This window comes from Caretta caretta, chromosome 5 (genome assembly GCF_965140235.1).
Source record: "Caretta caretta isolate rCarCar2 chromosome 5, rCarCar1.hap1, whole genome shotgun sequence".
Lineage (NCBI taxonomy): Eukaryota > Metazoa > Chordata > Testudines > Cheloniidae > Caretta > Caretta caretta.
The window spans coordinates 6212858-6236861 of record NC_134210.1 but is presented as its reverse complement, the minus strand read 5'-3'; the positions used below and the strand labels follow the sequence as shown (position 1 = coordinate 6236861).

Sequence of the window (24004 nt, the reverse complement as noted above, 5' to 3'; positions counted from 1 at the left end):
CTGGGAGAGCTGCACGGGCGGTGCTTGCAGAGAGGGGCAGTACACAGAGTCACGTGCCCCCCGTCCCTCCCCCAGGGGCTGCAGGGGCACGTTGGCCTCTTCCGAGAGCAGTGTGGGGCCAGGGTAGGCAGGGAGCCTGACTTAGCCTCGCTGCACCTACCGCCGACCGGGAGCCGCCGGAGGTAAGTGCTGCCCAGCAAAAGGCTGCACCCCAACCCTCATCCCGGAGCCCCCTCCTGGAGGCAGCACCCCATCCCCACTCCTGCACCTTGAACCCCCTCCTGCACCCCAAGCCCCACCCTAAGCCTCCTCACTGAGCCACCATCCCAACCCCCCTCCTGCACCCCAACACAGGCCTGAGCCCCCTCCCGAAGCCAGCACCCAATACCCCCTTCCGCACCCCAAACCCTTCCTGCACCCCAAGCCCCAGCCCTGACCCCCTCCCAGAGCCTGCACCCTCCAACCCCTCCTACACCCCAACACTCTGCCCCAGCCCGGAGCCCCCTCCTACAGCTTGCACCCCACACCCCCTTCTGCACCCCAACCCCCTGCCCCAGGCTCAGCCCAGAGCCCCTTCCCACACTGTGAACCCCTCGGCCCCAGCCCAGAGCCCACACACACACCCCCGAATCCCAATCCCCTGCCCCAGCCTGGTGAAAGTGAGTGAGGGTGGGAAGAGCAAGCGATGAGGGTGGGAGAGATGGAGTGAGAGACGGGGCTTTGAGGAAGGGACGGGGTAGATCCTGGGTTGCCCTTAGATTCAAAAAGTGATCATAGGTGTAAAAAGATTGGAGACCACTGATTTAATAGCACAGGATTTAAGATTGGTATAGTTTCTAGTCATAAAAATAATTTTAGCTATTTAAAAGGCAATGTGTATACACACACAGATCTCACACAGAGAACTACATTAAAATCAGTAGGCTGAAAAATTAGCCTTTGATATCAAGCTAAGGGCCTCTTCTGGAAATAATACTTTTCTAAATAATCCCTCCCCAGTTATAGAGAACTAGGAAAGATGCACACGGCTTAGAACAAGCAAAGGATACATATTCCTTCCATCAGGTAGCACAACTTTCAAAGAGAACTGTCAGATGATGTGTTTTTGATGTTTCTAGGGTCAGAACAAAAGTCATGACTATGCACCAGAGCTAGATCATCTCAGGAAACTCCATTACTTTGTCCATAAGAGAGTGTTTGCTGCACTGCAGAACCATCAGGTCCTGCCCTTTAACCTGCAGATGTAACCACCACTGTTCTTAGAGGCTATGCTCTGGCCTCCCCAGTATCTCCCTATCTCCTGGATCCCTTAACCTTCCACTATGAGGAGCCTCACAGGGCATTTTTATTAATTATTTGCATGACAGTAGCGCCTAAGAACGCCAGCTGAGATTGTATAGTCTTGCACAATGGACTGCCAAACATCAAGTAAGATCTTATACACACTGTAGGTTTGAGGCACGGGGTAGTGGGGGGAGAGGGGATGCATGACATTGACATTGGCTCTCCTGTAACTCCACCCTGTTCTAACTCCCCTCCTCGCTGAACCCTTTCTGTGAGGTTGGGGCAAAGTGATTGATCCCACAGAGCCACAAGCTGTTGGCCCCGTCCCTGTCCCCCCACAGCCCCTGGAGAGATGCACTGTATCTGCCCCCTTTCTCTTCATGTATGTGACAAGCCAGCCCATAAGGCTTTCAAGATAAAAACCATAGAGTTACTGAAACTTCTAGGTCTTAGAACTGTGGGCTTGAAAGGAAATAAGAACATGATTAGCCTGAGAAGTGCCAATAAACATTCCCTCGACATGTAAGTGTTTAGATCTCTGGCTAATGCTTATACTGCTTTTGCAGGGCACTTTTCCTCGTCAATAGGATCGTTATAAATAAAAAAGTATTCCTCCAAAAATCCTTTGGGGCAACCAAGGTTAACATTTTAGAACAAAAAATTAGAACTCTTGAGGAAAAATATCCTGAACAGAAGAAGAAAGTAGGAACTATAGTTGGAAGACCAACTTTTAAAAATTACTTACGCAGCTAGTTTCACAGTAGGGACTCCACAAAGATTGTTGAGAACTACAAGCTTTGAAGAGCAAAATCCTCTTCGAAGCTTGGCTCCAAGCAACTTTTGCTTGTAAGTTTTTACTCTTTTGTGCTGCAACTTGCAAGAGAAAGTTACTAATAAGCCTGCAGCACTTCTGATAAAAAACAAAGGTCCCAGCTTTAGCTCCAGCTTCAAAAAGAAAAATAAAGAAATGCTTTGTGCCAGGGCTTTTACTCATCTGTGGGGATGGCAGGTGGAGGAGGAGCTTCATAAAGACAGGTACAAACTTTGTAAGCAACTGAAACTCTACAAAATTAGAGAAAGTCCCTTGCAATTCTGAGCCCCTATCCCTCATAACTAGCAAGAGCTCTAGGCTTCCTCTCCTCCAGTCTGGCTTCCACCAAAAATGTGCTGAGCACAGTCACTAAGGACCTCCACCTAGCCAAGTCAAAAGGGGCCTTTCTGAATTGTTCCCTTTGATCTGCCTGCTCCTTTCAGCACAGCAGAACACTTTGCTTCTGCATTCACACTTCCCTAGGCTGCTAAAAGTGTGATCTCCTGATTCTCCACCTGCCTTGCTGATCTCTCCTTCAGTAGTTCCCCATCCCCTCATCTCAACATATTATCTCTCTGGCTTGCTCCCTTTGTTGTCCTCTTCCCTTTCATGGAAACTTGATCTGCTCCAATAGTTCCAATTATAACCTCTACATCCTCTAGCTGTGTGGTCTCGCTATCAAATATCTTCTTTTGGAGGCCCTACCAGCATGTCTGACACAACGTCTCCAAAACGGAACTTGTAATCTCTCCCCACCACTTCCTTCATCTGTTATGATCACTTCAGGCTCACAACTTTCCCTTCTCCCATCACCATATCCATTCTCTTGGTAAATCCAGTCATGTCTTCCTCTTTATCAACACCAAAATTCATTCTTTCCTCGCTATTCTCAGTGCTAAAACCTTTGTCCATGCTTTTTGTCATACCTCATTGTCATTATTTATTAGTTGTATTGCAATAGCACACAAGAGTCCCAGTCACAGACCAGGATCCCATGATGCTAGGAACTGTATGAACACAAAGAAATGAGGATCTTTGCTCCAAAGAGCTTACCATCTACAAAGGCTTTTCTCCAATTTGCCTACTTCTCATCTCTGCCATTTTCAGTCCGTCATAAAAGCAACACTTAAAGTCACCTTGAACTCTGACAGACTCCATCCCATCCCTGAATTCCTTCACTGGCTTCAAGTATCTTACTGAAGACAATTCCTTATTGTCACCTTCAATGCTTTAAATAAATAATCTTGACCCCCTCCCATCTCTATTCTCACTTTCTCCTATCCCCTGCTCACTTCCTACATTCTGCCCAGTCTTCTCTCCATTATTCTGTCACCCTCACAGTTTTAAGTCTTCATTCACCCTGCACTTTATACTTCAAACAGTCTCCCATTACTTTTATAAGTGCCCCATTCTCCTCCTTCAAACCTCTCCTTTCAGGAATCATTACTACCTTGCCCTTTTTATTAACTATCTTCCCACATTCTCCTTCCATTGAGCTACTGTTACTAGTCTAGCTCCGTTTTTGGTTATCTCAGATTGTAAGGTCTTTGGGCAGGTCTTTTATACTTGTAAAGCACTGTCTGAATGCATGGCGCTATAGCAGGTATACTTAATTCAACAATGAAGAGAAAGTCTCAGGTAAGTTGGACCCAGACACAATACAGAACTTTAGCAAAACACCAACACCTCAAATTAAATCTGAGAGAAAACAAGAAGGCAGTAGAGCATGGAGATCTCTGATGTACCATGTTTAACGGAGAAATAAGCAGGCAGCAGTGTTCAGTACTAACAGAAGGTTCCAGACGATCTTCCAGATAAATTCCAAGTAGGGGGGCGCAATAATCAAGTTGGGAAACTTAATTTGAATACAAAATTTATCAGTGTCTTCTGTGGCCAGTCCTGGTGGTGACTATAATTTTCAAAGACCAGACAAACCCTTCCCTCCTCTCCATAATGCATACAATAAACTATATTCCAAAAATGAGTAGGCAGGTAACGCCGTGGGAGCGCAACTGGCTAGTAGTTGTGCACACCATATTATTTTTGCTAGCACAGCTCCTCCTGTCTCCACCCTCACCCCAGCCCGCTTGTTTCCCTGATCTATTTTTGTCTCGTCTTTTAGAATTGTAAGCTGAGTGGGTCAGAGACGCATTTGCTATATCAGTACCACACCTAGCACAATGGAGCCCCAATCTGGTTGGTCACTAGGCACTACTGCAACATAAAAGTTAAATCATACAATAATTAATTTCAACAGGAGAGCACTGCTATTGCATTCTCAAGACAGAAACAAAATGGCAAATTAAACAATACCACACGTCATGCACCATGACTGATGACTATCCACTACAGCTCTCCTCATTATAAATAAGAAACTGTACAACCAATGCTAAGTATGACTCTCAAGATGCAGCAGGTACCAGGGAACAGAGACATCAGGGACATGCATGCAGATGCCAACTTGGCCCAGCCTATAAGAAAATCAGCTTGCCCACAAATAGCATATATTGTATGTGACCAATCTATGCTAACTACTTGTGTTAAACAATCTGTTCCACCTTGCATTTTTCTGTGAAGCTGGGATTACCTTTCCCAGACCTGAAGAAGAGATGTGTGTGGCTCAAAAGCTTATCTCTCTCACCAACATAGGTTGGTCCAATAAACGATATTACCTCACCCATCTTGTCTAATATACTGCGACCGACGCAGATACAAGTGCACTGCATGGTCATGTCTTTGTCATTCCTTAGCCAAGATACACACAGGTAGTTCTTAATCTTGCCTCATTTTCAATCCAGCCTTCTAATAATTTTGTGGCTCTTCTCTTCACTCCTTCTAATTTCTCAATAACTTCCTCGGAATCTGGAGCCCAGACTGCACAAAGTAGTTGAGGGGTGGTCTCCCCAGCGCTGACTAGAGAGGCATTATCTCCTAACTTCATGATGGGATGCCTCCACAGACAGCCAAAAAATTGCACTTGCCTATTTGCAACCACATCACATTGCAGACTCACATCTTATTGCTGACTAATGCCATCCCTACATCTCTTTCAGCATTATTGCTTCCGAGGTATCCCTTTTCAATTGAGTAGTCTTCATGCATTCTGGCCAGGAATTCCCTCCCTGGTTTGGTCTTTCATAAAGTGTTGGGGGGAGGGAAGGTTCATAACACATCCTTCCTCCAAGAGCCCTACAAGCCCTAGAATTTGTTTATAAGTATTACCAAAGGGTTTTCTTTTAAATGAAATAAAAAGATTTGTAATTAACACCACTACCGTTTCTCTTACATCCCTGTCCCGTCTTTCACCTCTGATTTCTACTTAGATTATAAACTATTCAGGGATCTCACCTGTTTGTGAAGTGCTTAACACATTTTTGGCTGCATATGAAAATAAGACTAGCGGATGCAGTTTGGATTATTTAAATCTTTCCAAATTTAGTCCAATTGTTATTTTCTGTTTTTACTCTCTAGGTTCTTAAAGATGGATCTCGGTTTCTCAGGAGGGCTGGGACTAGGGTGACCAGATGTCCCGATTTTATAGGGACAGTCCTGATATTTGGGGCTTTGTCTTATATAGGCACTTATTACCCCCCACCCCCGTCCCGATTTTTTGCACTTGCTATCTGATCACCCTATCTGGGACACATGACTTATGACGAGAGGCTGGGGTAACTGGGCTTATTTAGTCTGCAGAAGAGAAGAGTGAGGGGGGATTTGATAGCAGCCTTCAACTATCTGAATGGGGGTTCCAAAGAGGATGGAGCTAGGCTGTTCTCAGTGGTAGCAGATGACAGAACAAGGAGTAATGGTCTCAAGTTGCAGTGGGGGAGGTCTAGGTTGGATATTAGGAAAAACTATTTCACTAGGAGTGTGGTGAAACACTGGAATGGGTTACATAGGGAGGTGGTGGAATCTCAATCCTTAGAGGTTTTTAAGGCCCAGTTTGACAAAGCCCTGGCTAGGATGATTTAGTTGGGGTTGGTCCTGCTTTGAGCAGGGGGTTGGACTAGATGACCTCCTGAGGTCTCTTCCAACCCTAATCTTCTATGATTCTATGATCTGTATTATATGGTGGAAAAGACATGAATAACCACTACCTTCTTCTGCATACACACAACTGTGTGTGCTTGGTAGGCAACCATGAAAGAATGTTTTACACAAACTTTTGCTGAGTTTACTCCAATGTAAAACTAAAATGTTTGAAGACAGCATTTTCTTTACACCAACATTAATACAGGACTCACACTTAGTAATGAAATGTGGATGATACTAGCCTGTATAAAAAAGCAGAAGAACAGAGAACAGTCTCAGAAAGAATAGCTTCAGCTCAAGACTACTACACTCTCAGTCTAAGTCAGTCACTATGGGAATTTAGGCTCCAGCAAATGATTGAGATATTTGGTTCAAAGGATCCAAGGAAAGATGGAAATTAAAGTGTGACATGTATGCATTTATTAGGAGATCCTAAAATGTCTCTACCATTTTTGGCTTCCATGATGCAGCAGAGGACTATAAAGAATGTTCTTTGAAGTTACAGAAAGAGTAATTACTAATACTCCACCTTGACTGATCTTCTTAAAGACTATATGCAGAGGGAAGGAAGGGAAAGTGCAGGAGCCTCTAAAAGGTGCATTTAATAGAGAGAGAAGAGATCCATTAAAGTGGTGCTTTTTGTGGATACCTGCAGCAAAATACCTTGAATTTTCCTCCTGTCGTGGAAACAAACAAACTTACACAGTCTGTTGACTATTTCTATCTATAAATTATTGCACAAAATGCCTATTACAAGAACCTTTTATGCAATAATGAAATACCCTGTTCTACTAGTCTGGATATTTTCTTTCAGGGAAGAAAGAACAGTATATTTCTTTCAGGGAAGGAAGTCTGGTTTTAGCCAACATACCAGGAGTGTTTTCCCTGAACAAGTATCTTATTTCTGATGCACTCTGGCTTCTTAGTTAGACATATGTAAAGATACACAAAGATTCTGATCCCACAAGAATTCTACATTCCTCTGGAGTTCTTAAAACGTCCAGAGTACACTTTGACAGCCAGATTTTCCATTCCATTTATATTTAGTTTTAATTCCCCCTTCTGAAGGCAGATGTGTCGTGACACCTAGTACACCCAAGTCATCACCATCATCTTGGAGCAGTCTTCAGCTTAAACCATTAGTCTACCCAGGGAGTGGCAAGCGTATTTGACCTGAGACTGCCAAATGTTGGTGTCCAAATAGCTATGCGGGTAGACTGCTAATAATAAGAACACAAGCATACACTTTGGCCCACATCCGGGTAGAATTCTTGTATCCTCTGTAAAAGCTGGATTTCCTGCTGAAGATTGGCTGTACCAGGATCTTTATCTTCCAGAGTTTTTTTTGTGTGTGACAAACGCTTTTCCCCATTAGAGCAGGCCAAAAAGTTTTTTCAATTACTTCCTGCAGTAGCAACTCAGGGTGCTGGAGGAGAAGATAAGGCAGAAGTTCTAGGACTTCCCCTGTCTTCTCCACCTGAGCAAACTTCTGTGGTCCTCTCTGATGAGCCACAAAAGGTCCTCAAGGAGGTTGTCAGGGAAGGAGGACTGGGTTGTTCAGGCCACTCCTCATGCACAGGGTAGTGGACCTGGTCTGTTTGCTATGCCTGCTCTCCTCTTGGACTAGAGTGAAGGACCAAGGCCATTATCTGCATGGACAACGTCCTCTGCTGCATAATCATAGCATGAGAAGAAATCTGTAAATCCTACATCAACAGAGAAAGTAAAAAGGCCATAAACTGCTCTAAAAATTGTTATTCATATACCCTTGCCAATCTTCATTCCAAAAGATGAAGAAATACAACGTATCTATCAGGAATTTTATATACTGAAAAATATTTCAATTAGTAGTAGGCAGATCACAGATAGAAGAATTGATCATTTTGAGATTTATACGTGCAAGCAAAAGCATGTTCCAAAAGACAGTAAAAAACAATTTGTGTCACTATAGTAGCCATAACCACAAGGCATGACCAAACCATCCTGTATAATCAATATGGGTATTAAGTACAGAAACTTGTACTGTACTTCCAAAATCAAAATGCTTATTAAGAGAAAACAAGATTTCCTCAATTCGTTTTTTTAAAGAAAATTTTGCCCTTAAAAATATTTTTAGATCCTCAAGGCACTCATATGTATATAGTTTTACAGTATAGAAAGCAACCCCAAAAAGCAAGGTCTCTCAATGGACCTTTCCAACCGAAACAAAGTTACCCCAAACTGAACAGGAGCAAATCCGACTCCCCAACATACACAACTTCCCTGCATGTTTTGCAGCAGCAAAATTTACTGTGGCTGTCTGGATAGAAAATGAAAACTCTTTCCTCGGCCTCCCTCTCTACCTTAAAATGGGTTCTAATCCTAGCTCTGCCACAACCTTCTTCTGACATGTTGGGCAAATTACTTAATCTCCATGACTTAATCTTTGAAGAAACGATAGTAATACTTTCCCAATTTACCGGGGTAAGGATATAATTCATTAACATTTGTAAAGCTTTTTGAAATTCTGGGATGGAAGGAGCTATAGGACTGCAAATACATAGTTATTTTAACTCAAAACCAGTTTTTCAGTGAGCATCAGCAATGGATAAAATAGCTATATGGAAATGGAAATCAGATGACAAACTGAAGATTATGGAATGGCATGATCACAGATTTTGTTAAAGCTTTTTTATGCAATATGTAAATTCAGACAAGTGAGAGTTGACAGTGTCTCTCCAGCTATATAAACTAGTGAAACTGACTAGTCAATTAGTTTCAGAGTAGCAGTCATGTTAGTCTGTATCCACAAAAAGAAAAGGAGGACTTGTGGCACCTTAGAGACTAACAAATTTGAGCATAAGCTTTCGTGAGCTACAGATCACTTCATCAGACGCATGCAGTGGAAAATACAGGAGGGAGATTTTATATATACCGAGAACATGAAATAACGGGTGTTACTATACCAACTGTAATGAGAGTGATCAGGTAAGGTGAGCTATTACCAGCAAGAGAGAAGCAGGTTTTTTTTCTCTCCTGCTGGTAATAGCTCACCTTACCTGATCACTCTCGTTACAGTTTGTATGGTAACACCCATTATTTCATATTCTCGGTGTATATAAAATCTCCCTCCTGTATTTTCCACTGCATGCATCCGATGAAGTGAGCTATAGCTCACGAAAGCTTATGCTCAGTTAAATTTGTTAGTCTCTAAGGTGCCACAAGTCCTCCTTTTCTTTTAGTCAATTAATGAATATTAAATTACATTAAAAAAATTTTTTTCCGTTTTAGTAATCCAACATATTTTAACAGACAGGAAAATTTGTCATTTATATATCATTTTTAACTTTACACTCTCTGATAGAATAAAAATACATTTCACATACAAATCAATGCTTGGCATTCTCCCTAAAGCAAAGCAGGTAGGCACTGATGACAACTGAAAAACTTTGCACTGCTTCTTTGAGCCAAAACAAAGCTCTTAGGTCTAACTTTAGGCTACTAACCTTAACACTAGCTCTTTTAGATAGTAATTTAGTTTTCTCCTCATAGTTTAACTGACAAATGCAGATTTTTATAGAGCAATATTACAGCATTAACAAGTCTCTTAGAAACTTTGGTTAGTTTTTATGTACAGGATAAAACTATTATTTTGACAAAATCTAGAAAATAAAGTGATGAATCAGGTTGCTTTTACTACTCATCTTTGGTAAAAAGAAGTTGCATGAGAAAAAACATAAAAATGGTAGGTACAATTTAGTATCCATAATTTCATGTTTATGTATGCTTGTCCAGATCACAAAAAAGTGATAGCAAAAAATAAATCAATATGACCTGTATGACCAGGACATTATGGAGAAAAGATCTATTTTCAGGATGGTCCCAGGGAAATTATTAAAACTAGTTATAGAAATTAAAGATGTGTGAAGGTGCCTTTTTACAATGACAAGCCTAGAATTATTGCTGTAAAATATATTTGCAGAATATAAAGTCTTGTATATCCTCAAGCATTTCAGAAAGATATTCTGAAGTGGTCTCTCTCAAAACATTTAATAGTTTTTCTGTCATTTTTAAGACAATAGAACACAAGAACATAAGAACCGACATACTGGGTCAGATCAATTCTCCATCCAGCCCAGTATCATGTCTTCTGACATTGACCAATGCCAGCTGCTTCAGAGGGAATGAACAGAACTGGTAATCATCAAGTGATCCATCCCCTGTCATCCATTCCCAGCTTCTGTCAAGCAGAGGCTAGGGACACTTCAAAGCATCCCTGCCTATCCTAGCTAATAGCCATGGATGGACCTATCCTCCATAAACTTATTTCTTTTTTGAACCCTGCTATAGTCTTTGCCAGAGGATGTTGTGAAGGCCAAGAGTTCCACTGGTAGACTGAGCATTGTGTGAAGAAATACTACCTTTTGTTTGTTTTAAACCTGCTGCCTATTACTTTCATTTGGTGACCCCTAGTTCATGTGTTATGAGGAGTAAATAACACTTCCTTATTTACTTTCTCCACACCAGTCATGATTTTATAGACCTCTTTCATAACCCCTCTCAGTCATCTCTTTTCCAAGCTGAAAAGTCTCAGTCTTATTAATCTCTCCTCATATGGAAGCTGTACCTTATCCCTAATCATTTTTGTTGCCATTTTCTGTACCTTTTCCAATTCAAATTGGATGGGGTGACCAGATCTGCACAAGATATCCCACAAGATATGGGAATACCATGGATTTATATAGAGGCAATATGATATTTTTCGTCTTATTCTCTATCCCTTTCCTAATGATTCCCAACATGCTGTTAGCTTTTTTGACTGCTGCTGCACATCGAGTGGATGTTTTCAGAGAACTATCCACAATAACTCCAAGATCTCTTTCTTGAACAGCTAATTTAGACCCTGTTATTTCATATGTATAGTTTGGATTATGTTTTCCAATGTGCGCTACTTTGAATTTATCAACACTGAATTTCATCTGTCATTTTGTTACCCAGTCATGGGAGATCCCTTTGTAACTCTTCGCAGTCTGCTTTGGATTTAATAACTATCTTGAGTAGTCCTGTATCATCTGCAAATTTTGCCATCTCACTATTTACCCCTTTTCCCAGATCATTTATGAATATGTTAAATAGTACTGGTCCCAGTATAGACCAAGGGAACCCACTATTTACCAGTCTCCATTCTGAAAACTGACTATTTATTCCTACCCTTGTTTCCTACCTTTTAACCTGTTACCAAACCGTGAGAGGCTCTTCCCTCTTACCCCATGACAGCTTACTTTGCTTAAGAGCCTTTGGTGAGGGACTGTAGCAGGGTGGTTACTCACTCCTGCGCTGTGGGGCTTAAACACCAGCCCTGGGAGAGAGCCAGGGCTGAGGCCAAGAAAAGGTAGGCTGATTGGGGAAATGGCCGCAGCTGGGCCATGCCCCAATCAGGCCATAGCTGGGCCTATAAAGGGGCTGCTAGGCTGAAGCTTAGCCAAAGTCTCTCTCTGCGTTCAGAGAGGGAAGGGCCTGGCTGCAGGGACCTGAGGGAGTACCTAGATTGGAGCAGGGCTGAGGGGGAAAGGCCTTGGGAGCAGGGGAGCTCCAGACTGGAAACCCCCAGGCTGCGAGGCCTAGATTAGGACCTATTAAGGACTGTGGTTGCAAGGGGGCAGCCCACGGGTAGACAGAGGCAGCAGGTCCAAACCTCCTCGCCTGTGATAAGTAGTGATACACTGCAGTCTGCCCCGGGGAGCGGGGCTAAGCGATGACTGGCAGTAGCCAAGACTGAGGCAAGGTGGGGGTAGTGGGTGGGGGTTCCCCAGGGAGGGGAGACCCTCAGGGATTGTTGGGGTTTACTGCCAGGGGTCAGCACCCCAGTGGGAGGAGGCACCAGGTCCTGGGAGGGACTGGGGCTGGTGGTAAGGTAGATCACCAGACAGCAGAGGGTGCTCCAGAGGCTGAGGAGCTAATTCCCAAGGACAACCAGCAGGAGGCACCGCCGGGTGAGTCCGGATCTATTACAGGGACATTTTCAAAGGCTTTCTGAAAATTTAAGTACACTATATCCACTGGATCACCCGTGTCCACATGCTTGTTGACCCCCTCAAATAAATCTAGTAGACTATATTAGGGTTTTCAGCTTCATCAACATACATAAAAAACTAAGGTGAAATAAATGCAAAAGCTTAATTCACTGTTAAGGGTCACAGAAAAAGAAAGTTACAAAGCGAGGACACGCAAAAACCACGGTTTCAATGGCAAGGTTACTCCAGCTGTGCTACACGTGCCATATGTTGTATGGTATATATTTTAGTATACAGAGATATTAAACTATACAGTTATAAATAACAGAACCTTCCACAAACGTGTAATACAGCAGAGCTAACGTTACAAGCCAAGAAATAAAAACCCAGTTTAAACTGCTTTAAACCCTCTAAATGCTTATAGCAGCTTAGCTTGCAAGCTCCTTCTTCCAGAGATATTCGGTTTACAGAGTCTGTAAATTAATTTAATCAACTAGATACAGACATGTTCTCATGTCAATCTTTAAGCAACCAGCTAACAACTTAGTGTTGTATTAACATACTCAGTCCCATATTTTTAAATGCTCCCATCTTTTCTTAAAAACCATTTTCCCCCACCAAGCTTCCCATTAAGAACACTTTACAACATGCCACGCCTGACATTTTAAAGTTCGACCATTTGAGCTATACCGGAGACAAGAATGTAGGTGGACAGAACTATGCTTTTAAAACACATTTATAACTCCAAAACAGGTGAAAAGATTTTGCTTAAGCTTCCTAAAAAACATGAATATTTTTGAAGGTTGAATGTGTAGAAAACAATGGTGTTATAATCTATTTGAAAAGATTAATTACAGCAGTGTTATCTACCTGTAACTGGAGTTCATCGAGATGAAGTTCTGCGTATTCCCACTTTGTGATCAAGGCACTTGTGCCGCAACCCACTGGTTCCAACATGCACCACAGTCCACCCTTGAAGCAGAAATGTGCAGAGGCCACTTGAAGAAATGAAGGTTACTCACCTGTAATTAGAGGAATTTGAAATCAGCCTCTTCCCATTCACACTCTTGGGACACACTCATGGTGCAGCTTGGAACTGATAGCTCACAGTGCAGGCACCTTGATTCCAACTGAAGAATAGATGTTTTGCCCCCATCAAAAAGGGAGAGAAGCACGTGAAGACTCTCTCTCTCTCTCTCATTCAAAATACTGACCGCTAGTTTTTAAGGATCTACAACCTGTCCTGAAGGATGACCCAACACTCTCACAAATCTTAGGAGACAGGCCAGTCCTTGCCTTCAGATAGCCCGCCAGCCTGAAGCAAATACTCACCAGCAACTACATACCACACAACAGAACCGCTAACCCAGGAACCTATCCTTGCAACAAAGCCCGTTGCCAACTGTGCCCACATATCTATTCAGGGGACACCATCACAGGGCCTAATAACATCAGCCACACTATCAGAGGCTCGTTCACCTGCACATCCACCAATGGGATATATGCCATCATGTGCCAGCAATGCCCCTCTGCCACGTACATTGGTCAAACTGGACAGTCTCTACGTAAAAGAATAAATGGACACAAATCAGATGTCAAGAATTATAACATTCATAAACCAGTCGGAGAAAACTTCAATCTCTCTGGTCACGCGATTACAGACATGAAAGTTGCAATATTACAACAAAAAAACTTCAAAACCAGACCCCAGCGAGAGACTGTTGAATTGGAATTCATTTGCAAATTGGATACAATTAACTTAGGCTTGAATAGAGACTGGGAGTGGCTAAGTCATTATGCAAGGTAACCTATTTCCCCTTGTTTTTTCCTACCGCCCCCCACCCACCCCCCAGACGTTCTTGTTAAACCCTGGATTTGTGCTGGAAATGGCCCACCTTGATTACCATACACATTGTAAGGAAAGTGATCACTTTAGATAAGCTATTACCAGCAGGAGAGTGGGGTGGGGGGAGAGAAAACCTTTTGTAGTGGTAAACACCCATTTTTTCATGCTTTGTGTATAAAAAGATCCTGTGTACTTTCCACAGTATGCATCCGATGAAGTGAGCTGTAGCTCACGAAAGCTTATGCTCAAATAAATTGGTTAGTCTCTAAGGTGCCACAAGTACTCCTTTTCTTTTTGCGAATACAGACTAACACGGCTGTTACTCTGAAACCTAGTTTTTAAAATCGGTTCTGAAGTAGTACTTCAGGCTCAATCCTGCGAGGTGGTGTGCACCTTCAACTCCCACGGATTGTAATGATGATCATGGCAATGTGGGAAGCCAGCTACAGACATCGTTCCCATACACACGATAGCCAGGGATGAATTCAATGCACTTTCAGGTACGCACAGAAGTCTTTTGCAAGCCACTTTTATACCCTCAATAAATGGATGCAAGTGGAAGCTTCACAGTTTTCAACTGTGACAGTCACAGGTAAACCTCTGGATTTTAAGGCACTACTTAAAATGTTTTTGGCAATGGCCCTTAAGGATGGATAATACAATTGCTGTGGCAATCCATTCATAACATAGGTAGATAAGTTAAATTCCTTTATTTTTCCAATCAGAAGTCTGAAGTCAAACCAGTCCTTATAAATTCAGCTTTAAATGTATAGCCTGTTTAACAGGTACCTTCAACCACCTCCAACCCAGCCCTTTTTTGTTCTCGTGATGAAATCTAGAATCTCACAAGGAGGCTAAATTTGGAACTCAAGCATTTTAGTTAGGTCACCTGCAACAGACTGACTACTATCCAAGAGAAATCGTATTTTTTAAAGGAAGTTAAGTTGTGCCCAGCACAACAGCATCTTCCAGATGCTACTGCAATGCAAACAACAATAACAGCAATTCATTATAATTAAATATCTGTTGAAAAAAATCCCACAACAATTAAGAACTATGGAAATCACAAGATAAGGTTACACAGATTGTTTGGGCAACAACCTTCACACCTAATTCACACATGGAAACCATTAAACAGAAACAATACAATGATCAGCACCCTAAAAACCTTTACTCTGCACCCATAGTCATGTTACTATTTTAAGGGGAGATTCAAACCTCCATTAAAGTAGTGGTTTTATTTTAATGTGTTTTGGAGCAAGTCCTTATATGCCTTTTTAATATTAGAAATTTTGATAATTGAACTGTTGGGATATTTGAACTCAGCATCATTCACACTGTATCTTTGACTCTGATATTTGTCTAATTAGGAGAACATGAAATTACTTTCCTCATGAGGACAGAGTTCCATTTAGATGCATTTAGGCAATGCAGTGATGGCAGCTATAGCGAAATCAGAGATACTATAGATTACATTCAGATAAACGCTGAATTATCAGACGACCTTTGAAATGGAGACTCGTTTACAATTTTATGAAAAATCCAACGTATTATATAACTATGAATATGAGTAAGGTATTAAAGTTTATATGTACACTTCTGATGGCAGAGTTAAGGTTGTTAAGATTGACTGATGAAGGCTGATGATGGTCATCGAGAATCTTTCTGTTTTGTGGTCTGCACATGTGAATCAGGAGTTAAGGTTGATATCGGAATTGTTTATGTAAACATACCTTTACTTTCCTTAGTTTATGGTATTCTGGGGTTTGATTTTGATTTGCATTGAATTTAATTTTTCAGGTTTCTGTTTAGTTTCTATTTTGGTTTTTTGTCTGTCCGAAGCGGCATGTATCTGGAGGATTTTTTTGTTATTTTACAGATTTTTTTCTCTTGAATTGCACTTAGCAACATTAATATTTTTTCTTTTGTTTTTTTCTTGCAAACCTCTGATTTAATAAATATTTTACAGTGCAACTTTGCATTAAATACTCTATGTACTGCCAGAAAGGATTAACCAGACAATCAAATAGAATATAACCAATTAAAATTTTAATTGTGAGCATGATTTACACTATCCAGGAAATGGCTCATTGCACAAATGTGCACCCACTTTGCACATTCACAGCTGGATCTATGTACACAAACTGCATGCATACATATGGCTAGATGCAACTCAAACACAACTGCATGTGCTAAGCAAGCACACAATTTCTTGCCTACTTAGGTAAAGAAAACCATTAATGTATGAATGCAATGTTGCAGCGTGTTGATCCCACTCTATTGGAGAAACAAGATGGGTGAAGTAAAATTTTTTATGAACCAACTTCTATTGGTGAAAGATGAGCTTTCGAGCTACACAGAGTTTACACATGACCTGAGGAAGAGCTCTGGTTAAGTTCAAAAGCTTGTCTCTTTCACCAACCTTTTACTCATTAATGTAATATGCTAAGATTCCAGTTTAAGGTCTGGAGTCCTTAGCTCCATACTAAAGCTCCTTCCATAAAAATAAGTAAATCTTAAAAAGTTAATTAAGGGAAAACACTAGAACATAATTCCTTTCAATTCTCTGGCCTGTGTTATTTCAGGAGGTTAAACTAGTGATCATAGTGGTCTTAAAATCCATTAATCAGTTTCAGAATGGAAAGGCAAGGTGGGGGGAAATTCAAATCTATATAACTGAACCCAGCTCTATCAATTTGGTTGTGGCTGGATCTAAAACTACAAAAAGATATTTTTCAGTTCTGGTTCGGATGCAGCCAAAGTTTCATGAGAACAGCTAGTTTTGTGATCTTTCAGTCATTTTGACAGCAGTCATGTAAAAACAGCTTGTAAAATCTCAGAGCCACTGAAACCAGCAAAGCTGGTGCTAGTGTGTGGCTCAAACCACATCTGGCTAAAATACTGAAGCCCCATGCAAGGAAGGGGTGCATTAAAGACAAAGAGTAAAGGCTCACATCTTGTGGTGAACAGGAATTAGTCAGCAGACAGCCCTTACTAATCAATAAGCAACGAAGATGAAATATAGAAACTTTTCTTGAACATGAAGAATAAAAAGACAATGCCAGCAGAAGCCACAAATGGCAACGTGCAAACATAAGGTCATCTACAAACAGGCTTTTTCATATCATATTCCCTACCTTGAAGAAATTAAAAGAAAAAGTGAAAGTTGCACGACTGTGCTAGCTGCATTACTCAAATTCATTGCAATCTCTGTTGTATTAGTTTCATTTCATTCAGCTGCTGTTCTCAGTTTTTCCTTTTTCTTGATCTAGCATACCAGTTATCAGAAATGTGTGTATGCAAGTCAAACTTCTTCTTCTCCTGTGAATCTCCAGCAATCCATTGATACTTTAAGATAACCTTGAAAGTATCTTCTGCAATTATTTTACAGTAGAACACCAGAGTTACAAACTGACCGGTCAACCACATACCTCATTTGGAACTGGAAGTATGCAATCAGGCAGCAGCAGAGACAAAAGAAAGCAAATGCAGTACAGTGTTAAAGGTGAACTACTAAAAAAATAAAGGGGAAGTTTAAAAAAAATTGACAAGGTAAGGAAACTGTTTCTGTGCTTGTTTCATTTAAATTGAGATGGTTAAAAGCAACTTTTTTCTTCTGCATAGTAAAGTTTCAAAGCTGTATTAAGTCAATGTTCAGTTGAGAACTTTTGAAAGAACCATGTCATTTTTTGTTCAGATTTATGAACATTTCAGAGTTACCAACAACCTCCATTCTTGAGGTGTTCATAACTCTGAGGTTCTACTGTACTCCATAGCTTCCTCTATTCACTCACACAGTAAGACCGACGTGGTTTTGTTCTGAGTGACGCCCGCAGTTTAACTGATTCATACTTTCTAAAAATAATACTATTCTCTATTGTCCAAATGTCATGGGGAATATTAAATAAGTTTAGTTAATCAAGAGAATTTTCCTCTTCAATTAAATAGAGACAGGTGCTGGACATAAACCCTGTTTTGAATAATGGGGGTTCAGTTAATTGAGATTTTATTGAAATGCACTCCACTGAACCAAAAGCCAACTGTCAGATGGCATGGAATTGTCATTAGTCATGTTACTGCAAAAGTTTGTGATTAAATTTACAACAGATTGCAGATTACTCTAAAGATGTAGGTAGATTAGGGTGTTTTTCATAGTATTAAATTTCAAACAGTATAAAGTACTATAGTAATTAAGAAAAATCAAGGTTAATTGTTTGATAGGGTACCATCTATAGATCCTGCCTGTCTCACATGAAGCTGAATTAGCTCTGCTATAGGACTATTTCAATTGAATCTCTCCCTTTATTCATCCATTCTAAACCAGGAAAGGAAAAATCCACTGCTGTCTTCTGCAAGTTAATTTAAATTGTAGGGAAGAACTGCAACATCTATAATACCCAATTAAATGGTTGCCACAATATATTATTTTTCTTTAAATATGAAAATAGTCAACAAGCATTTCTGCATGAGTCAAGCATCAGTTTAACTGCCCATGTTTTACTGTACTAGAATACAAAGGGCTTCAGAAGAAGAGGTCACTTATCTTGTACAGTAACTGGAGTTTGAGATGTTTGTTCTTACGGGGTCTCTATTTCAGGATATGCACATGCCTGTGCATACTTGATCGGAGATTTTCATCAGCGGAGTCCTAGATATCCTTGACCTTTGGTGCCATGGTAATAGGGCAGGAGTAGTGGACCCCTCACTGGTCCAGTTCCTTCTTAACCACAAAGTCCAGCCAGATGACTCCGAGGCAGAGGAAAAGGAGGGTAGGTAGTAGAGTACTCATAGGGGAGCATCTTGAAGAACTCCAGTTACTATACAAGGTAAGTAACCTGTCCTTTCTCTTCAAGTAGTGTCCCTAAGGGTGCTCTGCTTCAGGAGATTTCCAAGCAGTACTGAATTACGCAGGAGTGTGCCAAGGAGGTAGATTCATTATAGACCATACAACAGCATCAATGAAAGCAAAGTCAGCTCCGGCGGAGACACAAGAGCATAGTGCCATGGTGGTGTGTGCACCAAAGACCACGTGGCCGCCCTGCAGTTGTCTGAGACAGGTATGTTTTTCAATAGGGCCACAAAGGTAGACTGAGCCCTGGTGGAATGTGCAATCAACCTGGGCCAGGGACAAACACCCTAGGTTTCATAACAGGTTAAGATACATCCTGAAACCCATTTGGACAGTCTCTGGATGGAGATATGATGCTCTTTCATCCATTCTGCAATTAAGCTGAAAAGGGCTTAGTCCTGTCAAGGTACAAGGCGAGAGCTCTTCTTACATCCAGCGTACATAGGCTCACTTCTTCTCTTGAAGAGCGATGCTTTGAATAAAATATTAATAAGTAAATCTCCTGAAGAAACTTTAGATAGGAAGTGAGGGTGAGGATGTAGTGTCACCTTATCACTATACAACAAGGTGTATGGTGGGTCAACCATGAAGGCTTCTAGCTGGTTGAAGTGATGGCTATGAGATCTTGAGCAACAAATGGAGGAAGGAACAGCTCCCCATGGGTTCAAATGGGAGGTTCCTCAGTGCATTAAGGACTAAGTTGAGGTCCCATAGTGCGAAAAAGGTGATAGGGTGCAGTGCGAAAAAGGTGATAGGGTAAGTAAAGACTGAAAATCCCTCAACAGGGGGATAGAGGTGTGAAAAGCTGTGATGGCAGCCAAGTGAACCTTACTTCAGTCAGCAATAATTGTGTGATTATTAAATTTAGCAGGTAATCAAGAATGTGTGCCACATGAGACCGGAAAGGATGTATGGGTCAGTGACTGCACCAAACTTGAAAATGTTTCCACTTCAGTAAGTAAGACTTCCTCATAGTGGGTTTCCTACTATTGAGCAGTATTGACTGTATCTCTGGATAGCAGTCTTGTTCTATGCCAGAGAGCCATCTAGTAGCCAGGCCTTGAGATGAAAATGCTGAGAGGCTGGGGTGAGTGATGGATCCCAACTTCTGAGTGAGGAGATCTGCTGTCAGGGGACGGCAGAGAGGTAGTTGCTGAAAAAGGCGAACCAGTTCTGGGAACCACACCTGTCTCAGCTATGAGGATGGCTATTAATTTCTTCGGTTTCAACTTGTTCAAGACTTTGAGCCGTCACGGCAATAGGGGATAAGCATATAACAATACGCGAAGTCACAGAATGACAAAGGGATCTCCCATCGAGCTGCAGCTATGCCCTCCCCTCAAACAGAATAATCACATTTCGCATTAGATGGTGTTGCAAAAAGATGTATTGCTGTATGACCCCAGGGAAGACATATCGTTCAGAATACTGAATTCTTGAGCTCCCACTCATCATGGAGGCAGAAATGCCTGCTGAGGGAGTCTGCCACTGCATTCTGCAGTCCTGGGAGGTAAACTGCAACAGTTCCATAGTCTTCTGGATTCAGTGAAGGACTGGGATCCTGATCCTCCTTTTCAATTGATATAACACATTACTGCTCTGTTGTCCAGCAATATTCTGATTGGGTGGCCCAAATGTGGGGTAGGAAGTGCTGGCAGGGATAACAAACAATAAGTTGATATGGATGATCCCTTCTTGCAGGGTCCATTTGCCCTGAGCTGTGACGTACTGGCAGTGCATGCCCCACTTTAGCAGGGAGGCATCTGTGGTGATGATCCTTGTGGGAGGAGGCTGAAAACAGAATTCCCATGCACACCTTTTGTGAACCTCTCCACCAATTGAAAGAATCGAGGACCCTCTGAGGAATGGACACCCACATCAGCAAACTGTGCTTGTTGGGGATGTAGCCAGTTCTCAGTTGAAGACACTGGGAGTGTAGTCGTGCTAAGGGTTTCACAAACGTACAGGCTGCCATATGGCTCAGGAGTTGCAGGAAAGCCCTTGCTGTGGTTTTCAGGCTATGTTGTGTTGTTGAAAGGAGGCTGGTTGTTGTGGCAAACCTGTCCATGGACAAGCATGCTCTGGTGATGGTGGAATCCAGAGCAGCCCTGATGAAATCTATGTGTTGAGTGAGTAAGAGCGTACACTTCTGCACTGAAGTGGAGGCCCAGGGAACAAAACAAGGACAGGCCCTTGCTGACTGCTGTCTGCACCTCAAGAAATGATTGACCCTTCAGGAGCCTATTATCCAGGTAGGGAAATACAATTATTTCCATCTGACATAGATTGGCTGTGATGGCCAAGAGAACCGTGGTAAAGTCTCAGGGGGGTGGGGGAGTTGGGGTAGAGAGGCCGAAAGGTAGGATGAAATACTAGTGGTGGTCCTTGCCAATTACAAAACATCTGTAGCAGGGGTGCATGTCTACATGAACACAAGTGTCCCAAAGGTCAAGAGAGACAAACCAATCTCCTGGATCCAGGGAGGGAATCATCACTGCTAGGGTTACCGTTCTGAAACAATGAGAGCAGACAAAGGTGTTTGAAATACTGATGTCCATAACTGATCTCCACCCCCCATTTTTGTTGGGGACTAGGAAGTGCCAAGAATAGAACCCTTTCCCACTGAAGTCTGGGGGACTCTAGTGTTAAAAGAGAGCATACCTCCTACCTAAAGAGACCCTCATGAGAAGGGTCCCTGAAGAATGAGGAGGAGGTGGGGCGGGAAGGAGCCAAACTGGATGGGATAGTCTGTAGAAATCATCTCCAGGATCCATCTGTCAGATAGGTACAGCATAGGATCCAGAGCAGGAGACAGTTTGTGACACTCAACCAATGGGTCAAAATGGTTGCTTCAAGGAGGTTACTACCTGGGAAATCACTGTAGAGGATAGCCCTTTCTTCCTGAACCCGGGCTTCCTTCTGGGGGGTTCAGCCAGTCTTGTGGGCTGGTAGTGGACTAGGCAAGATGGTTGAGCCATCTGTGATATATAATATTTTCTCTTTGCCACAAGTTTATAGACACCAAGAGATAATAGTATCAATCAGAAGTCTTTAAGTGAATGAAGGGACACATCCGTGGCAACATTGAACAACCTGGGCCCCTAAAACTGGAGGTCCTCAACAGAGTTTTGTAGCTGCCAGGGGAGGTGGGAAGACTGCAGCCAAGAAGTTCAGCACATTACTAATGCCATAGCCATAGAACATGCAGCTGTATCAGAGGTATCAAGTGAGGCCAGGGGAGATGCTTTTAGTATGTCTGGCCTTCCATTTTGAGGGCTTGAAATTGTTTCCTCTGGTCTTGTGGCAAGTGTTCAGTAAAAGATAACTTTAAAATAATTTGTTAAAAAAACAAACAAACAAAACTTATTTTGGCATAAGCTACTCTGAACTACAAAGAAGCCGAGGAGTAGCTCTTGCAATCCAGAAGGCCCAGCCACTTCAGCTCCTTGCCAAGTGATGCTGAATGGGACCAACGTTGCCCGTACCATTCATTAATGGCCTTGACAACCAGGGAGCTGGGTGTAGGAAGGGAGCACAAAAATACTCCAGGCTTTTGAGTGGAATACAGTATTTGTTGTCAGCCCGTTTACCCATAAGCAGTATAGAATTTGCAGTTTGGGCCAGCAGAGCATCACTGATGGACAAAGGAATTTTGCCCTGAGTACACATATGGAGGAGGCCCAGAGAATGTAAGGGTTCCTGTATCTCCTAACAGAACTTATAAGGTTTCTGCTATTTGTTTCAAATTTGAAAGTCCTTGATTGTCAGTGTAAGATGAGGAAGACATAAGAGTCTCATCTGGCCAGGGGGATGATGGTGCTTCTGCTTCCCTCTGGCTCTTGCTCCTCTGTAAGTTTCTCTTGTAGAGCAGGACCTAAGGACAGTGGTAGTTGCTCTTGGAGTACCCTTTTACAAGATGGAACATTGCAGGTTCCAATAAGCCCACTGTGATGGAGTATAACAGAAGGGGGCAGGGCCCAAGGTTGTCATTGCCAAAGCTCCTGGGCATATCTCCTGCTGGGAGTTTCTTCCTCAGGATGCACCCCAAGGGAGCAAGGATGGAATGGGAAGGTAAAGGAGCCTTGTATGGACACCTAGGAATCAGATGAGGAGTCATCCCCCATGTCCACCAGAAGGGCAAGCAGTACTGGTAGTCAAGACTCAATTGCCTGGCAAGACAGTACTGGAGAATATGTTAGTACTGACTGGAAGTCTCTCTTCTCTCTGTACCCTTAAAGGGTTCATGTGGGGCCAGTGACCATCTCAATAACAGGAGGACAACTTGCCCTTGTAGGTGGTAGTAATGAAGGGTAGGTCAACTCTTGGAGGAAAGTTGATACCCATGGGGAGTGCCTCCTGGTACCCCTCAGCAATGGTGACTCAGGTTCTTCCAGGATCTGAAGGTCCTTGTGGAAAAGAACTCTGGATGGCACCAGGGACTCTAGATAGGGACCCTCAGGTGTAAGTACATCAGGAGGTACTAGACATGATATTGAGTTGCAATCAGTGTGTCCTTCTCAGCTGGCTACAGAAGACACTACCAATGACGATTTCAGCTTGGGTTTAGAGTCTTCGTGCCTTGAAGGACCAAGTCTGGTGCCGACACCAGTGTCGCTCTAGGTTACTTACCGGACAGCTTCTCAGTATGCAGTATAGCCTTTTTTAGTTGGTGCCAGGGTCTCGCTATCAGAGAGAGCGGAAGCCTCAATGGTACCTGTGCTAGGACACAAGGTTTTCTGAGACACAGACTGAGATAGTGACTTTTCCTTTCTCTTATTTCATTGTGAAGAATGGGATCTCTTCTTTTTTTTTGAGGATCTGGACAGTTCTAAAGGGCCCTCAGGACCTCTGCTTACTGCAGCAGCAGTGACAGTCACTGGGACTCCCTGAATAACCAAATCTGATGTGTGGGGGGGCGTGACTTAGACCCTGCAGGTCTCAGAGAACAGTAGCCTAAATCGAGCAAACAAAAACAGGAAGGGTGAAAACAGCCACAGTGCACAAAATTGTGCTAAATAGCAGAAACTCAAATAAACTCAAAGAAAAAAAAACATAAAAGATAGAAGGAAGAAAAAATAAGAGCCAAAGTAACAAACTGTGTAGCTAGCTACAGCAGATACCATAATACTCCACCTCAAGCCACAGACAGCTGAGAAGAAAATGGAGTGGTGGCAATTCCCCCCGCCTCC

The 24004-nt window shown here is 42.3% G+C and overlaps 1 protein-coding gene across 5 annotated transcripts in view; it reads right to left on the bottom strand.

Annotated features, from left to right (window-relative positions):
- The window catches only part of KIAA1328 (KIAA1328 ortholog), a 296689-nt gene that overhangs the window by 212069 nt on the left and 60616 nt on the right, over positions 1–24004 (bottom strand). The window contains exons 2-3 of one of the 5 annotated variants that reach the window (XM_048849787.2): positions 13600–13681; positions 12991–13142 (exon numbers count right to left, since the gene is read on the bottom strand). The exons of 3 other annotated variants lie outside the window; for them this stretch is intronic. In XM_048849787.2, the coding sequence (XP_048705744.2) occupies positions 12991–13077 (87 nt within the window). In that variant the 5' untranslated portion in view covers positions 13078–13142; positions 13600–13681. Of the gene's footprint in view, positions 1–12990; positions 13143–13599; positions 13927–24004 lie in introns of those variants that run through there. One more of the 5 variants, XM_048849786.2, reaches the window with a different exon arrangement.